The sequence below is a fragment of the Amblyomma mixtum genome, chromosome 5 (genome assembly GCF_055824585.1).
Source record: "Amblyomma mixtum isolate Tamu chromosome 5, ASM5582458v1, whole genome shotgun sequence".
NCBI classification, from domain to species: domain Eukaryota; kingdom Metazoa; phylum Arthropoda; class Arachnida; order Ixodida; family Ixodidae; genus Amblyomma; species Amblyomma mixtum.
In genome coordinates this window covers 38,437,533-38,455,431 of record NC_143016.1, presented here as the reverse complement: position 1 = coordinate 38,455,431, position 17,899 = coordinate 38,437,533, and the positions used below count along the sequence as shown (strand labels likewise).

Genomic DNA, 17,899 nt, shown 5'->3' with positions numbered 1-17,899 from the left:
GCGGGGCGCTGGTTCGGTCTCCTGTTGATGTCGTCGTCGGCGCTTATCAGCGGTCGGTCGTCCCGCCAACGGTGGTAGACTGAAAGGAGGCGTTTACTCTTCCGATATCTTGTATATCCTGCCAAAGAGCGAGAACGTCCCTGTGCTGCGTTGACTGAGTGGAGCGGCTCGTGATCGCATGAGAGCGAACAGGTTACCACGGCTCATTTCTTGAATGGCAACGCCTTGAAAGGCGCTAAACGGTGTCTCCTACCATTTCATTATCCTGCACAGACGAGTGATGAAGTTAGTGGCTGTTGAAGGCTCTGGAAACAGTCCGTTTCTGTTTCGTTAATTTGAGGTCAAACATTATGAAAGTGAGTCTTTTTTTACACATAATCACGTTGGTCCGTTACCTTAAGTGTACGGTAAGTAACTTGACATATTGCGCACTCGGCTTTGTCGAAAATTTATGAACACTAGCAAGGTTAGCGTAGGCCGAGAAAACGGTACGGAGACCCCATCACAAAGAACGAGCACGCCAGCGCGACCTGCGACATTTGCGGTAATTTACAGCTTGACAAGAAAATGCCGGATGGTTTTCCGCATGCTTTCTGCTCTTTCATTTCATCCTCAGCCGCACCACACTTTAACCACATACTGCAGAAACCAAACTACGGTATGCTATACCTCACTGCACCGATTGGAAAAGCTAAGCGACCATTCTGCCAGCTTTCAACAGAGACAAATTACACTTTTCACCCTGAGAAGGCAAAAATGTATGGAAACCTTGCAATTTTAATCACTAATGTTTAACATTTCACGTTTGTTTTTATTAAAGGCAGCTACACTAATTTGCTCATTTGTACCGAAGCACGAAGTAGAGCGCTTTTTGCAAAAATTAGCTGTATATACTTCACGCACTTCTCAGCAGCACTTTCATCAAGAGAGCGAGCCGCCGCTTGGAAGTAAACGTCCTGGCGTTTCCATAGCCGCTGTTTCTACGGAGCCTTACAGCCGATTTAAATCCGATAATCACCACTCCTAGAGCTGCACAGATACTGCGAATTACACCGACACGCCACACGAACTCTTCCGAAGTTACAAAACCCGCCTATATAACAACGCACATGCTGCAACAAAACAAGAAACCCATTTGGCCTTCCTTACAAAGACAGAAAACAAGCGATTACCGACGTTTTGTAGTATAAGCCACGTGTTTTCGTAAACCAGCGATGAAAATTTTTGTTTGACGTCGTTTATGTTTCCCACGCAAAACAACCGCGCCAGTAAGCCGCTTTTTAGAAAACGAAGCATCCACGTTGGTGTGACACTCAATCACATTTAACCCAGGAACGACCTGGTCGATACCATGTTGTATGCAGCTTTCAAAGCTTGCTTCACACGAGCTTGAACAAGGAGAAACACGTTCTGCATTCACACCTACCCCCTCTTTTGTGCGAAGTCAAAAACAAGCAAGCGAAACAACCTTCGGCTCCGTGAACAGCGCCCATGGGAGGCGGCTGACACCTAAAACAAGAAGCGCTGGCACCAGGGCCCTGCTCTCCGGGTTAGAAAAATAACTCGCAAGTTCACGCAGGGTGCAAGTGAAAAGTGTCAGCACACGGAAGCGGCTGTGCGAAACGAGCGTCAAAGCAACTGGTCGGCGGCGGCGCGATTGAGGACGCATCTAGGGGAGTCATGTCAGCGCCGTGCGGACGACGTCCGAGGACGGGGCGCAATTAGCGCAGTGGCCGCGGAAGAGGGAGCAGCGCGCAGGGCGGCCCGTGTTTATACTGCGGTGGGGCTTCAAGGCGAAAGCGGCCCCGTCTTTCAAAGCCGGCCAGGAAAGAGGAGGCGGATAAGCAGAGAGGTGCAGCGTTGGCACTCGCGTCGCCCACTTACTCATGCCGTCGAACTTGCGGATGATGGAATCGATGAAGGTGTTGTGGGGGGCAACGTGCCCCCTGCGAACGGGCATCGTGGCGCCGACGTCGTCTCACGAATCACGGCCTGACGACGACGACGACTACGTGCCGCGCCGAAGGCGACGACGAAAGCGGGGCGGCCCGCCGCGGGCGAGCCGCCGCCATCGCACCACTACGCCACCGGAACAACAACAGTCACTGGCGCGGGAGGCGTCTCCTCGGATGGGCGCTCTCCTCGGAGCGGGCCGACGCATAGTCCGTCGCCTGCTGTCAGCCTCAGCGCTGGCCGGCTCGCTCAGCGGCGGCCGCAACAGTGCGATGCTGGTCGGAGCGGAGGCGCCATTCGATGCTGCTGCACTGGTCTGCGGGAGACGCGAGCGCGGGGCCGCCGTGCGCGCCGAACATCCTCGGTGCTGTTGCTGCTGCAGGCGTCGAGCTTCCCACCGGCCGCCACCGCAAACGCATCGTCGTCCTAGCCCTACTACACTGCGACCGCTCTCATATCACCGTGTGCTCCTCGTCCCCGGGCACGGGCCGCCAACGCCACCACACCACCGCACTCGTCGGCACGGATCGCGGCGGCAGCAGCAGCTTGCGGATCGCTCCGAGTGCGCGCGCTCTCGCCCAGACACTGGCGCCGCGCCACGGCCGCGGGCGCAAACCCGGGGAGGAGGCTGCCGCCGCGGTTCGAGCGCCGCGACATGAAGCTTCGCGCTGTTCAGCGCCGGACGACACTCGTGAAACTGGAAACCCTGGCGCCACGCCGCGCGACAAAGAGGGGGGCGAGACGGCTTCTCGGAGCGCCGCGACAAGTTCCCGGAAGGAGGAGAAAAGGGTAGCGAGCTTCCCGCGTCGGCGTTTTCATTAGGAATACAGGACGCTTTCCCAAAACGCATCGCTCGGGTTCGGGCCGGGTGAAAAGCATGAGTTGACCTGGCGTCGCACAAGCCCAGACATTTATTGCGGTGACGGCAGGTGTTACGGAACAGACCACTTAACGTTCGTGGACAAGTGAGAAGTTCTTAGAACTCCCGGGAAAGGAAATTCCCCAGGTGTTTTACTGCACTCTGTAATGCATAAGTTTGAGTGTTCGTGGCAGGTTCCTCTGCGTTTTGATAGAATCAGTTGCAGAAAAAAGGTATCTATCGCCGTGCGCGGTTAGCGAACTACACCAAACAGCAAAGAAAGGTTTCTTCTTCAAGGGAGCAACTTACCAGCCCACAGCGAGGTCTACGCGCGGATCACATTATTCGTACGACTGGGTCACTTTTTCTGCGCCGTCATATTCTCTCCGCCATTATCCTCTGCCCTAATATTTTCTTACGCAAAATGCCTGTCCTCACCCCAATACTCACTGAAACTCACGTCTTCAGTGAGCAAGCTTTTTTGCACAACACATAGTTTTTACAGAGAAGTCTGATTTCCGGAGTCCAGTTGATCAATGGTCAAACTGCTTGTGCACAGCAGTTCAGACTCAGCTATATAAAGAGCCCGGAGAGGAACGAGGAGGATAAGGAGTAAAAAAAAAACATAGTAAAGTTCCGAGAGGTAATATCGTAAAGCTGGCGAGAAACGCAAGAAAAATTGGCGAGTTTCGAAACGTCGCTAGCCTGAATATGATGCGCAACCAATATACTATCGAACGGTAGAAATACAAAATAAAGAATCCTCTGTTATTGAGAAGATGTCGGGTGATGAAGACGAGTCATTAAGATAAAATGACGAGTAAAGTATGCTGGACGCTTCACAAAACACAGCGCCGTCAGCCGTATGCCGACGTTAAACGTACTGCAATGTGTATTCCGAAGCCTGCCGCTCTTGGAACATCTGTACGAAAATTTAATGTCATGAGGTTCCCTTGTATTATTTCTGTCTCATACCTTTAATACAAATATGTTATGTAAATGATGAAATAGAAATAGATTAATCAAGTACATTACTACATCTCCGCAATATAAACAGATCTTATTATATTTAATATAAACTCTTCCCGAAGGTAAGGCCGTTTTTCCTTTTAAGTAGTAGCTGAAGTGGCTTTTTCAGTTTCTATACGTGAAGAGCACTTTAAAAATTATAACTTTTATGCTTCTAAAACCAGATTAGTGGTTACTGTCGGGGCCACACGAATGGCGTTGTTTTTAATATGCGCCTTTATGTCAGCTGCTGTGGTGAGTGTAGCTTTGAGTGTACTGTTCGAGTGCTATTTGAGTGTACTTCATGTAGCTTTTTTTGCCATAAGAGGAATACTTAAGACAGATAAAAATTGGCCTGTATCGTTAGGGCACCGCGTTCTAATCGCAGAAAGAACCATTCTCACCGAAAACGGGGCTTTTATAAACAAGAAACGACCAAAATACGAATAGAGGTGCCTCCATCATCGACCGATTTCGCAAGTAAAATGCTTGCACCAGCATGTATTTTTGGGCACTGATCCCAAAGGCTAAGCTACGAAACGTTGGCTATTCGTCCTTTTCGGTAAAGACTCGCCATTTCAAATCGACTGGCAGTAAGACTTTTAAAACCAATTTTCTCGCTAGTGAATGCGTATTTTGCTGCCGGATGAACGTCGACATAAGCAGAAAGAGATCAAAAATGATTTTTTACTGAGAACAAAAATTGGATAGACTTGTCTCAAGTGTCTCTTTAAGCATTCCTATATGAGTTTTTGCTTTCTGTCACTGCTGTCGCGCAGAGTAACTCTCGGTGAAGGGCCAGTTAGGAGGTATGCTTTGCGTTGTGTGCGTGTTGTACGCACAATGGCCAAATAAAATCTATTCATTTCTTTAAATCTCTTGACTTTCGATACAGTTAGACCCATTTCGTTACCTAGCTTCGTTAGCGCATGGGGTGAAACACAGAAGTGTCCAACATGCAATAAAATCTCGGATACCAAAGATTATGTGGTACCGCTTGATGAGCCGAGCAAGACGTTCCCTAACGTTCAGTAACTTCAGAAGATCTTAGTGACTTCTTGTTTTCGTGAAGTGTTCTTATTGCATACTTTTCGCTTAAAATACAGGCTTTGTACTTCAAACATTGCTGTTCCGATCAAATTTGCATGCTCTTAAAGCGAAATCTGTTATTTGTAACCCTTCCCAAGAGGAGCTTCAGCGTGGGCTGGCGACACTGGTGGTTGCTACGGTAACGAGAAGAGCACTCCGGGTGGTTACTAACGTAAGCCAACGTAAGCTTGACGACGTAAGCCAACGTAAGCTTGACGACGTAAGCCAACGTAAGCTTGACGACGTAAGCCAAGCACGCGTGACGTCAGAGCCGAGGAGCAGCGTGGACGGAGCGCGCAGCAGCTGGTGTGATGTGAGAGTGCGCAGCAGCGGCACTGATATGGTCGATTCGCTCCAGGAGGAAGAAGCTTTCACCAGCCGACACCCTCAAAAGCGACACACTCAAAGGGACATTGTAGACTCTGGTCTTCCCTGCAGCACTCGCTGCAGAGATCGTGCCGTATGCTGTGCCGAACGTTAAGCCTATCGAGGGCGGTCCAGACCGAGCTTCGCCGGCAGAGAGATGAAGACTTTCTCTGAACGCGAACGGCGAAATCGACAACGAGAGGAAGCGGTCTTGGTCGTATTGGAGCTTTGTACGACCCACTTGTGCGAACTGGGTAGCACAGAACGCCGTTTAACAGCTGTCGCTGAATAATGCGCTAAGCAGGTAAGCTTAGCATTGCTCACATTTTTTTTTTCGGTGTTTGCTACAAGTCTATAAATACTAACAGCAGTGAAACACGTTCAAATGGTGGCGTATTCCCTGAAGCATGCAGTGTACCTCAAAACGCGTTCATGCCGGCCAATGCGTTCGATTAATTTTGATGCCACACCTACGATCTCAAAGAAAGCTTTGTGGATGCCTCTCAGGGATAATATTTTGTTATGATCTTTGGTCCGACACTTTTTTTCTGGAATAAACTTTGAGATGGCATTACATCATTTTTGTGGCTAAAATACGTCGGATGGACCAGGTGCACTTTTTTTTTCGGTAACGTCGGACGGATCCGATCGCTATGTTTTCAGGCTGCGGCTAAAACCTACGTCGGACGGATCCGGTACATTTTTTTCCCTGGGTACGTCGGGCAGACGCAACCAGTGTTTTTCAAAGTCCGACGATGTATCACACAAATGTTCTGTGGGTTCAGTGTCACGGCGGTGCGTCTCTATTTTTATTATTTATACAATACTGCAGGCCGTGGTGTGGTCCAAGCAGGAGGGACATACAAATATTAGTACAGCAAAATCACAGTACCACAAGGAAAAGACAGATTAACTAACAGTGCAAAGAATACTAACGCAGTCCACTAGATGCCAGAACAAGACCAGGAAAATAAGGAATGCCCAAAACAATGAAAACAAAAGAAGCGAAGAATATATAAAGCGTCAAACCATGAATAAAGTTTGAGTAGAGTAAAGGAATAATAATGCAAAGATAGTCTTGGGTAAAAGTAATTTCACATGAAAACAATAATGTCAATAATTCAGAAGCTCAATGGAATCAGTACTGGTTAGTACAGACTGAGGCAAATTGTTCCAATCCGTAATAGTGCGCGGGAAAAACGAATATTTAAAAACGTTAGTTTTTAGCATGCTGCCTATGACATTACATAAAGCTCGAGAGCGAAGGCAAGTAGGTAATTTTTAATAACAAAAAATTTACTGTGTGCAATTTTCTTCTCATTTCTAGTGTCCGATGCCACGCTGTTTTATTAGCGCTGTCGAGGAATCAGTCATGCGGTACTTTGATAAAATTAATCTGACAGCTTTATACAAAATTCTCTCCACGGCATCAATGTTAATTTTAGTGTAAGAGTCTCACACTATGCATGTGCATTCCAGTTTTGACCTAATTAGTGAGGTGTAGGCCAAAAGTTTAGGTTCAGCGGGAGCTTTTTTTTAGTTTATGACGTAGAAGGCAAGGTTTACGAAAGGCTGGGTCACCTATATTAATAATGTGAGTGTTCCAGTTTAGGCTATTTGTTAGCGTGATGTCCAGATACCCGAATTCCCTCACTTCGGTTAATAGTTGAAACCCCAGCGTGTAAGGAAAAGAGAGATTATTAATATCCTTGGTTATTTTCGTATACATATTTTTGATAATATTCTGTTGCAACGACTGCTCCAAGAAAGAAGATTACGAATCAGGGTTATTCAATAATTGTGGCAGGTCACTTCAGTGAACAAGAAAGACTCATTTGATTGTTTTTCCGTGGCCGGGATCGGACCCGCGTCTTTCGGGTCAGGAGCCGAGCGCCATAACCACTGAACCACCACGGCGGCAGCAGGCGAAAAGTCATTTGCACTTTAAAAGACACTGTGGAAGTATGCGTTTAAATGCTCCTCAATGCCACGCTTTTCGACGATATGAATTTCATCATCCACTATTTGTTTCACTGTTTTTTGTTTTTTTTTTACTCAAGAACGACCAAAGCTTTTGTGGTGCGGTACGAATAAAATTGGGCCAGGTGTGATTAAAATACCTCCATTTAGCATGCACAACAAACCTGCGCAATACAGTTTGTGCGTTTTGAATTTTTTTCGAGGGGCCTATTTCTTCGTCTTAAGCGCTTAATTTTTCTTTGCAAATGAATGACTTTCCGCGTCACCCAAGGGTGAACGTTAGCTGATTTATATGTTTTCTTTGGCACAAATTTTCAAAACAGAATGTGCACAGGTCTTTTAACTTGTCGCAAAATTCTATTACATTCTTTACTTGAAAGCTGCTGAGGTGGAGTTCCAGGTGTTTCGCCTCTGGCATGTGAAAAGTCTTTCATAAAAATACTTTTCGTCTTTCTAAGATTACACTATTCCAAACAGCATGAATAGCACACCATTCTAAATTTTGCTCGAGGCCGACACCATGTCCCTGCTTTTGGCATACTGGACTCGCCCGATGCACCCCCACCCCGCCAAGTGGAGCTGATATGGGTTCCAGCGCACTCTGCGAATCCCGGAAACGAGGCCGCCAACCTTTTAGCCCGAGGTTCTTTAAACCGGGTTCAGTTGGCCTCGGATCGGGGATTCACGAAGGAACGCATGCACTCATTCAGCGAGCTGACGCAGTACTACAGAGCCTCACGCCAGCTCTACCCCTCGCCCCACTCCTCCCTAGATAACAAACAAGCAACACTCTGGCGCAGACTACAGACACAATCTCTCCCCTCACCTCTTACCCTAGTCCACTATCATCACTCCTTCCCCACTCCGGCATGCGCCCTATGCCCAGAACCCTTCGCTTCTTCCCTCCACATCCTTTCCCTCTGCTCGGCGGAACCTCCCCCGCGGAATCTAGAGAACCTCAAGACCTGGGAGGACTGGGAGACCCTGCTGCGCTCGGAGGACCCGGCCATGCAGACCATCGCCACCATCCGGGCTGCCAGTGTTATGGACCTTAGGAACATAAACACTTGAGTGCAGTGGGGTCGTGCGGGGACCCTGGGGCGTGCCCCGAATTCCTCTTCAAATAAAGTTTCTCTCTCTCTCTCTCTCTCATGATAAGATGAGATGCCGCGTTCAATTGATAGTGAAAACTTTTCGACAGTTGTACTCGCAAACACAGGATCGAGTACTGACGACGAAGAATCGTGCACTAGAGTAGGTAAATTTACAACTTGTTGTAAATTGTAGCATAGGATTATTTCATGTAGATAGCTAACAAGGGGAGTAAGTTAAGCAAAAGAAGAGTTATGATCCCAATTAACTCCTGGAAGATAGTCTCCAATCAAAAAAAAAAAATTGTGCGCGAAGGACGTCATGTGTGCACGCAAATCATAAAAGAATTGAGGTGATGAGCCGGCGCTCGATAAACATAAAACAGCAACAAAAAAAACTGTACCCAACAGTGCGAACACAGACAAGCACAAGAAGACGAGGGAGCAGACGAACACACGTCTCTTGTGCTTCTCCGTGTTCGCGCTGTTCTGTACAAAATGCTGGACCAACTAGCGCGCCGAAACGTTTCAGCAAAAAAAAAAAAAAAATGCTTCCCAGCAAGAAACCTTTAAGCTAATAGCTTCAATGTCATAAGCTTGACGAAAAAAAAAATACAAACGACTGGCATGTTTTTCTTCACCAGCACAGCCACCCCGCTTGATCTCGTTGACCTGTCGCAACGAAAAACACGATAAGAAGGTGGAAACACCTCTCCGTCCTTTATGCCGCTGTGTAACCAAGTTTCTGTTAAAATGACGATAAGCGGATTATATCCTAAGATAACAGCTATAAGTTGGTCACATTTGTTGACAACGCTACGGGCAAAAATGTTTACAAAACGCAGTTCTTTATTATCAAAAAAATAAGGACAATCTTTCTTAGAATTGTGCTTTCCAATTAGTGCTCTGGAGATTTTCGTGTCATCCCAAACAAAACGGTGGCTATTTATATGAAGTTCTTCGTTAATTAAAGGTACTTTCCTTTTTGCTGTCTTTCTTCTGAAGCACGCCCAACAAAAGTTAGCGCTTGCTGAGTGTGTTTAGCGAGTAGACATTTTTGTCATTTTGTTTCTTTGCGAGATGTATCGGTACATTTCAGCTTGTAAGAATTCTTCTTAATTCGTTGTCTTTCTTCGTAGTCTTGGAAGTACAAGATGATTGGACATGATTTACGAGGCTAAATAAGGGGACGAATTCTGCCGACTGACTTGCGTGTGAATTCAAACTTACTGGGAAAATATCAGTTAAAACTTTGCGACGCAATACATCTTCTGTCTGCTCGTTATCCTCTGATACACCACCATTAAATTAAAGCGTTTATTCCTGTCCTCAAAATCAGGAGTCTTTTTTTTTTTCCCCCCCAAGGACTTCACCGTTCGTTCAAGGCTGTCTACGCACTCAGTTTGTTTTTCTGTTTCTGAGAACCGAGCATCCCAGTCAGCCAAGCATTTTTGCATGTCTGTTTGTTGTGTGCGTAGCACTGCCACTTTTTCAGCAAACTTATTCTGACCTGAACGCAATTTTTCCAGCAATTCACGAATTCCAGCCTCATCTGTATCACGGCCGGGATTTAACGCGGCGTCACCGCCCAAGAGAAGCAAGCATATACAGTACACATCATATGCCATTCAAACACAGTGCTGTGGGCACGGCAGGACCAAGAGACAACCAAAGTCGCTTTTTAAGGAGCTGTAGAAGGGACTAACCTGCACACGGCATACGGATGGCTTATTAGGCACCATGCTCACTCCCGGTTTGCCGAGCCCACTGAAGATGAAGGTCTGAGGCCCCTGCTTTATAGCCCGATAAGTTGAGGCCACGTGCTGAGAAGACGGCGCTGCTGGGACGCCACGAGGCAGTGAAGATGCGTCAGGAAGGCGAGGCGCCGAGCACTGCAACACTTGTGACGCAGCTGAAGATTGGAGTTGCGTGGTAGTGGTTTGCAGAATCTGATGCTCGATCAGTCCGACGATGTGGTTGTCATGCATCACTCACCCGGCAAGTCCAATAGCAAGCACCTGCATAAGGCAGAGGAATGGCGTATTAGGCTACATGCTCCCTCCCGGTCCGCTGAGCCCACAGATGGTCGTAACAGGGCAAATTCAAGTTTCTGCCCGGAATGAGACGATTGGTATCGGTGTGCGTACTACGAGTGGGCCAGCAATGAACTGCTTGCGCCGTTACGCACAAGACCAACGCCATGTCCCTCGGTTGGCTGGAACAGGTCGTTTGGTCGCAGCATGCGAAAATTACCGCGAGCTATTTCTATGCACACATGAGGCACATGTGATTTTCTGCCGTGTCCCTGAGTACGCTTCATGACCGCTGAGGCTTTCCTTGCTGTAAGCCATGTTTCGCATCCCTGTTCGCGTGTTACGACGGCTGAACGCGAGCTGTCCGGCTCGCGCTAACCTCGAACCCGCTAGTGTTTCAACTCCAGGTATGCGAACTTTCTCAAGAATACAAAGCTTCGGGCTGGGCGCTTGCAAAATTTTCTCTAAAAAACGTCGCTGTTTACCCGGAAGCGGATAGTTTACGCTTCCTGCTTTCGGACTGCTCCCTCGAGCAATGCGGTGGCTTTGCCTCGTTATTCTTCTTCAGCCTGGTCATCGCCGTTGTATCAGCGTAGGCCTCAAATTCATTCGACATGCTTTTTGCCATGACTGTGAAAGGGAATCTAAAGATTTTAGAGATGAACTTCTTATTTTCTTAGTTTGTCGGTAAATAAGAGCTAGCGTAACATTTCACGTATTACGGAAAGGTGTTCTGGACGGTGAGATGCGTGTTGTGCTGGCTACGGACGCTCGGTAGCTATTATATATACCTGCTCTTAAAATGTCGGCGCAGACTCAAGGCTCCGGTAATCCTGGGCCCTATGTACAGCTTTTGTCAACAGTACAAAGTCCGAGCAGTTTATTTCTGAGCCGTGCCGTGGGCCTGCTGCACCGTCCGTGGAAATTTAGAAGGGACAAGGATCGCTGGCAAAGCAAGACAAGCCGCACAGCAAAGCCGAGAATAAAACAAAATGGACACTTTACTTTCCACGCAGGTTCAAACAGCAGGGCAGTTTCAGACGTCTTACGTGATACACGCGCACTGCATGAAGCAATGATTTTTTTCATGCAAGATTACAAACTATAAAGGTGCAATATACGGAAAACTTCTAGTTTGTCATAAGTATCAGGTACTCAAAAAGCCGTGCATCGATATCAAAAATAGATATAATGCGCAAAAAATTGGCAGTGGCTTAGCTCGGCTATGCCAGGATATAAGTAGCGAAAGCTCACAGCGACATATTCACGGCGTTTAGCCAGTCGTTCGGCGCGATGTTCCTCTGTTTCGTGGGCGATTCGTTTCCTCTTCATCTCGTTCCGATGTCGATTCCAGGCCTCCTTCTGCTTAGCAGACTTGTCGCCGTCCATACTGCCGCCTCAACTGTGGTTGCAGCGCACGCGAGCTCTTTTTTTCAATCCTCCGACATGTTATCAGGCATGCGATGTAGCTGGCGAAGCGACGGAGACGAGCGCAACAACGAGACAAGCGTTGTGACGTCATACCAAACGGCGGCGGTGGCTCCGCGGCGAGGCGCGCGGTGTGACGTCATATCAGATGGTGCGGTGAGCGCGCGGCGTCCACGAGCTGCGGCGGTTGCTAGGCACCGGCTCAAGGTCGGTCTCTGCGCCTCCTCGGAGCACCGCCACAGCGAAATCGCAAGTTCGCGGCCAATGTAGCTTTCGCTACAAAAAATTCGGCAGAGACACTTTAGACTGCTTACGTGGGGGAATGCGAAAACATTGCTGTCTCTGGGTGCATTGACATCCACCCACCCACTTATACGCACACACGGGCGCGCGCTCGTATCAAGCGCCCGGAACGCTGTACGACGAACGGTTGCATCACAATTTGGTACGAAAATTGGCCTTTGAGGAAAGAAAATGGTCCAGTAACTGTCTCACACCTCGGTGGACACCTCAACCGCGACTTAAGAGAAGAGGTAGTCTGGGAAGGCAAACGGTTGAAGATGCATATGTCATCGGTTCGAATCCCTCCCGCAAGCTAGCTTCCATATTGACCAACACATGTAAGTTATATGCAACGAGAAATCGTATGACACCACCCGGGACGCTGAACGGCAAACGGTTGCGTCATAATTTTGGTTCGAATTTTGTCGAGAAAACTGGCGCCACATTGAAGGTGGCTAGTGGAGAGCCTATAGACAAATGAGATGTATACTGCAGAAAAGATTAGTACTGCGCGAATAGGACAAGACAGGAGAACGAAAAACACAGAAGACAACACAGGCGCCTGTATTGTCGTCTGTGTTGCTCGTTCTCCTGTCTTGTCCCATTCGTGCAGTACCAATCTTTTCTGCAATGAACCAACTAGCCCGCAAGAACGTTCTACTTGGAGATGTATATGACGGTTTGAAAGGGTGGTGCTCGGCATGCTGTGTGCGTTATATGGCCGCTTGGGGATGCCACCCTTTTTGCTTTTTGTTTTGAGCCTGTAGATATCTGAGCATTTGGTGGTAGCAATAATTGAGTGCTGGTAAGATGGTTAAGCTACTGAAGTTTAAATGTAAGGAGTGTGAGGCGTCGGTGAGTTTAAAAGAAACGCAGTGACATAAGATTAGAACTGTAGGAAACCGTAGTGAAGGAAGATGGCGAATCTTAATGAGAATTAACAACACAGCTGAACAAAAATAAAGAAGAAAAAGCTGAACATGGTGGCAATTGCCACAACCCCGTTTCAAAAATGGCGCTCCTATCCATCCATTCATCCACCAACGCTGGGATCTTCTCTACCATCTGCTAGAATACACACACACATATATAAACACTTATACCCGCCGCCGGTTTTTCTTGTAATGGGACCAGTAATGCTTTCGCATTAAAAAAACCATAAAGAGTACCAACAATTTGATCAGTGCTTTCTTGCGTACAGTCTCGGTGATTCGATAGCAAGTCCACCAGCATATCTGTTTTCCGCAGGTTATGGTGGAGTACTAGCAGGTTGCAAAGAATAGTAAGGCAAATATGCAGGGCGATTTTGGCTTCTAAGGAATTATGTCTTCAAATGTTTGCCGCCACGTGGCATCTGCCAGCAATATGATTCTCGGCAGCGAGATGTAGACTTTATCACGCAAATCAGCTGCCACGCATAACGTTGATTTACTGGACCTCGTATCAGGCATCTAAATTTTCTAACTAGAAAACATGCTGGATGGCAAACCACTAGGAATCCATTTCAAGCATCGCATGCCGTCGCTAAAACTTGAAGAAAGGGCTTGCAAGAACATTGATAGCAATAAAAGAAAGTAATTGTAAACGCTTAATGGGTGTCAGCTGACATCTTGCTATTCCAGGCAATAATGCTGAACTAAATACTGCGATGAAGGAATTAGGTCATAAAGATATGAGTGAACTAATAATTCCAATATCGATCAACACAATTTTACACAGGTACCAGGAAATAAGCTAACCCGCTGACAAATAAGCTGTGACATGTGCATATTTGAACTGGTTATCTCAGCCTGTCGCGTAAGCCGGAATAGGCTCTACACATGACAGCATTAAGTAAAAACTTTCAAAGAAAGAAATGAGGTGCTGAACCGACGTTCTGCAATGTGCAAAAAAGGCAACGAGCAGGATATGCGAAGACGGGAAATAATATATGAGCGGCAAACCGTTATCGACGAAAACTCAGCGAAGAAGGAACAAGCCACAGAATCACGCGAGCCCCACTACGGTGCCCGCGAAGCAGCCAGGAAATCCCTTTAAGTCATTTGAAAAGGAAATCGAAGTGCCAGGAAGGAGCAGCGAAGACTTCGAGAGACACTACCAAGCAAATAAAAGTGTTGTAATCCACGCAAGCCCTTCTTAAATTTTCCGACATCATTAGTAAGCGCCGAGGCTGCACTGGCGGGCGGTTCCACTAAGCCATGTTCTAGAAATAGCGGAACATAAATAACAGGAAGCGAAACAGAGGCACGCGGAATGGGGGGGGGGGGGGGGGGGGGGGAGCCTACCTTGCCGGGGTGCAGTTGTGGCTCATTAGTTCGTGAGTGCAGTTTTGAGCCACCATCGTTTTTGCACGTTGTTCTCTCTGTGTGCGCATGCACTGGCCGCACGCGCGCACATGCGTATACGTACGTGCATGCATGCACGGGCATTTTTGAATGTTTGTCTTTTTTTTTTGCAGGTATTTTGATGCCTCATCGAGTCGGGCTCGATGCAGTTTTGGCAAGCCTGAAACATGTATGCAGTTTACTAAAATATTTGTTCTCTTCGTGGTAGCCGTCATTGAAGTTCACTACGATTATTCTTTTCGGTCCAAAGTGCGCCAGCACAAAGGCTTTAGTTATTCCTTAGGGCTATAAACACATAATATAAAGATCGGTTGGTTGTGATTATTATTATTATTATTATTATTATTATTATTATTATTATTATTATTATTATTATTATTATTATTATTATTATTATTATTATTATTATTATTATTATTATTATTATTATTATTATTATTATTATTATTATTATTATTATTGTAGAGCGCTTTATTGGCACCTTCAAGCGCCGGCGACGAAGACCCTGGCGCAAGAAGTCTAGGAACGAGCGAGGCGAGGGACCGGCACACAAGCGGCAGTTCTCCAGCACGAGCCTGCTACGGGCGGCGCTAGCGCTTCGTCGTCGTTGGTGGCGGTGCTGGATCATCTTCTTCATTCCAACTGCCCCGGCGGAAAAAGGGAGCCATCCTGGCGACTCAAGGCGAGGAGACGACGAGAGGGCTGTAATAAGGCTTCAAGCGGCTGACATGAACGACGTCGCGACCACGGCGGCGATGGTCCAAAGAAGGTGTCACCGGTTCGATGATATAGTTGACAGGTGACGTACGCTCTAAGATACGGTAGGGACCAATGTGCTTGGCCGAAAATTTGGACGCAGCCGGAACAGAGAGCCAGACCAATGATCCAGTGGAAAAGTGTGCAGCGGGCGTGTCTTGATCGGACTCATGTTTGCGGAGTCCTTGACGTTCGGCGGTGAAAGAGCGAGCCAACTGGCGGCACTGCTCAGCATGGCGGGTAATGTCAGAAAGGGAAGTATATTCTGAGCTGTCCGGGTTGTAGGGAAGGACGGTGTCCAGGAGGCAGGAAGGCTCGCGCCCGAATAAAAGAAAGAAAGGGGAAAAGCCGGTGGTTGCCTGGGATGCGGTGTTCTATGCATAGGTCACGAACGGAAGGACTTGATCCCAATTAGAGCGGTCGGAGCTAATCTACATGGCGATCATGTCCCCAAGAGTCCGGTTGAATCGTTCGGTGAGGCCGTTAGTTTGAGGGTGGTAAGCAGTATAGTGGTACGGTGGACTGAGTGGCACGCATCGAGAAGCTCGCGAACAACGTCAGACAAGAACACACGGCCGCGGTCACTGAGAAGTTCGCGCGGAGCGCCGTGACGCAGGACGAAGTGATGAAGAAGGAAGAGGGCGACGTCGCGAGCAGTAGCCGCAGGTAGGGCAGCGGTCTCAGCATACCGAGTGAGGTGGTCCACGGCAACTATAATCCATCGATTCCCGGCGGTGGTGAAGGGGAGCGGCCCATATAGGTCGATGCCCACACGATCGAAAGGGCGAGCCGGGCACGGTAATGGCTGTAACGGAGCAGTCGAGGGTCGAGGTGGCGACTTCCGCTGCTGACAGGCTGTGCAGGAGCGAACGTAGCGACGAACGAAGTTGTACATGCCTCGCCAGTAGTACCTCTGCCGTAGTCGCTCGTAGGTTTTTAGCGATCCAGCGTGAGCGCTCTGAGGGTCGGCATGGTAGTGGGCACAGATCTCAGACCGAAGGTGTCGGGCAATCACGAGGAGCCACTTTCGGCCGTCCGGACGATAGTTGCGGCGGTACAGGAGATCGTCGCGGATGGCAAAATGGGAAGCTTGGCGACGAAGAGCTCGAGGGAAGGGGGACGTAGAGTGTGCACGAAGGACATCGAGCAAGGACAAAATCCATGGATCCTGGCGTTGTTGATTGGGCATGTCCACAGTAGTGAGCGCTGCGAGTAGGGGATCAGATAAGGGGGAAGAGAGCGCAGGAGAGGGCAGTGGCGAGCGTGACAAGGTGTCGGCGTCGGAGTGTTTGCGGCCCGACCGGTAGACTACGGTAATATCGAATTCCTGAAGACGGAGTGCCCAGCGGCCAAGTCGTCCTGAGGGATCTTTGAGGGAGGCCAACCAGCACAAGGCGTGGTGATCAGTAACGACGGTGAACGGGCGGCCATATAAGTATGGGCGGAATTTCGTGAGAGCCCACACTACGGCCAGACACTCCTTTTCAGTCACGGTGTAGTTCGACTCTGCTTTGGTGAGAGCACGGCTGGCGTACGCAACAACGTATTCAGAAAATCCGGGCTTGCGCCGGGTTATTATTATCGTTAGTAGTAGTAGAGTAGTAGTAGTAGTATAGTAGTAGTAGTAGTATAGTAGTAGTAGTAGTAGTAGTAGTAGTAGTAGTAGTAGTAGTAGTAGTAGTAGTAGTAGTAGTAGTAGTAGTAGTAGTAGTAGTAGTAGTAGTAGTAGTAGTAGTAGTAGTAGTAGTAGTAGTAGTAGTAGTGGTAGTAGTAGTAGTAGTGTGGTGGTGGTAGCATCACCAGTAGCAACAACACTAATGAAGAATTCCAATGGCAGATCGCGAGCGCTGTGGCCGATCATGAACGGAGAGCGTAGCTCCGGCGAAGATCGGTCCATCTCATTCTGCGAAAGGAATGCGTGCGCTCCCGCGGGGGCACCTCGTGCAAGAAAAGGCCATGAGAGAGCGCTAGACGAGACCGGATCTGGATGATCCCAGCATTCCGTTGGCGCTTGTTTTTCTTCCCGCCTTTTCCACGTGCGCCGCACGTTTTGCCGCTTCTCGACATTGTGTTCGGAAATAATGGGTACCGCCAATCACACTGCGCTGGATGCGAGCCCGGCAGAGAGCGCCTTGGTACATACCATGGTTTCGGGAGTTTCGGAAACGCAAGGTGTATGTTCAGTTTACGCTCTGCGCTGGCCTTCACAGATGTGAGCTCGAAGCAGTTGTGAACGTGCAGTCGCCGCTGCAATGGTTTATCTACAAAGGGTCTGGTGTTTTCTCTTTAGACGTCGCATGTAACGACCGCAAGGCAGTTTCTTTTAAAACGCAGCTCTTCTTGCCCTGAGGGCGCCCGTTCCTGCGTTTCGTGGCGTCGCCCTTGCCCCTCGTAACCAGCTCTGCAGCCGGGGATTATGAGCAGTACTTCGCACGAGTGGGGCCCATGAAAAAGTTTCGCAACAAAAATGATATGTTTTCACAAACTGCAGACAACCTGAATGAAGCTCTTGGAATGGTGAGAACGGCAAAGCACTGTAGCACGCGCTACAAGATCATAACACAGCGGAAAATAAGAGAAAAAGCTCACAACAACAAATCAGGCAACTCCCAAACACCCGTGCCATTTCAGAAGAAGGTTAAATAACCTCTGCTTGGTGACAGCTTGGAACCAGCAGAGCTACGGGACATCTATGGGGTCATTTGGAAA

At 48.3% G+C, this 17,899-nt stretch overlaps 1 protein-coding gene across 4 annotated transcripts in view; it reads right to left on the bottom strand.

Annotated features, from left to right (window-relative positions):
* The window catches only part of sei (potassium voltage-gated channel seizure), a 241,461-nt gene extending 238,936 nt beyond the window's left edge, over window positions 1–2,525 (bottom strand). For all 4 annotated transcript variants that reach the window (XM_089544064.1, XM_089544065.1, XM_089544066.1 and 1 more), the window contains exon 1: window positions 1,885–2,525. In XM_089544064.1, the coding sequence (XP_089400190.1) occupies window positions 1,885–1,960 (76 nt within the window). In that variant the 5' untranslated portion in view covers window positions 1,961–2,525. The remainder of the gene's footprint in view (window positions 1–1,884) is intronic.
* Between the last annotated feature and the right edge of the window lie 15,374 nt (window positions 2,526–17,899).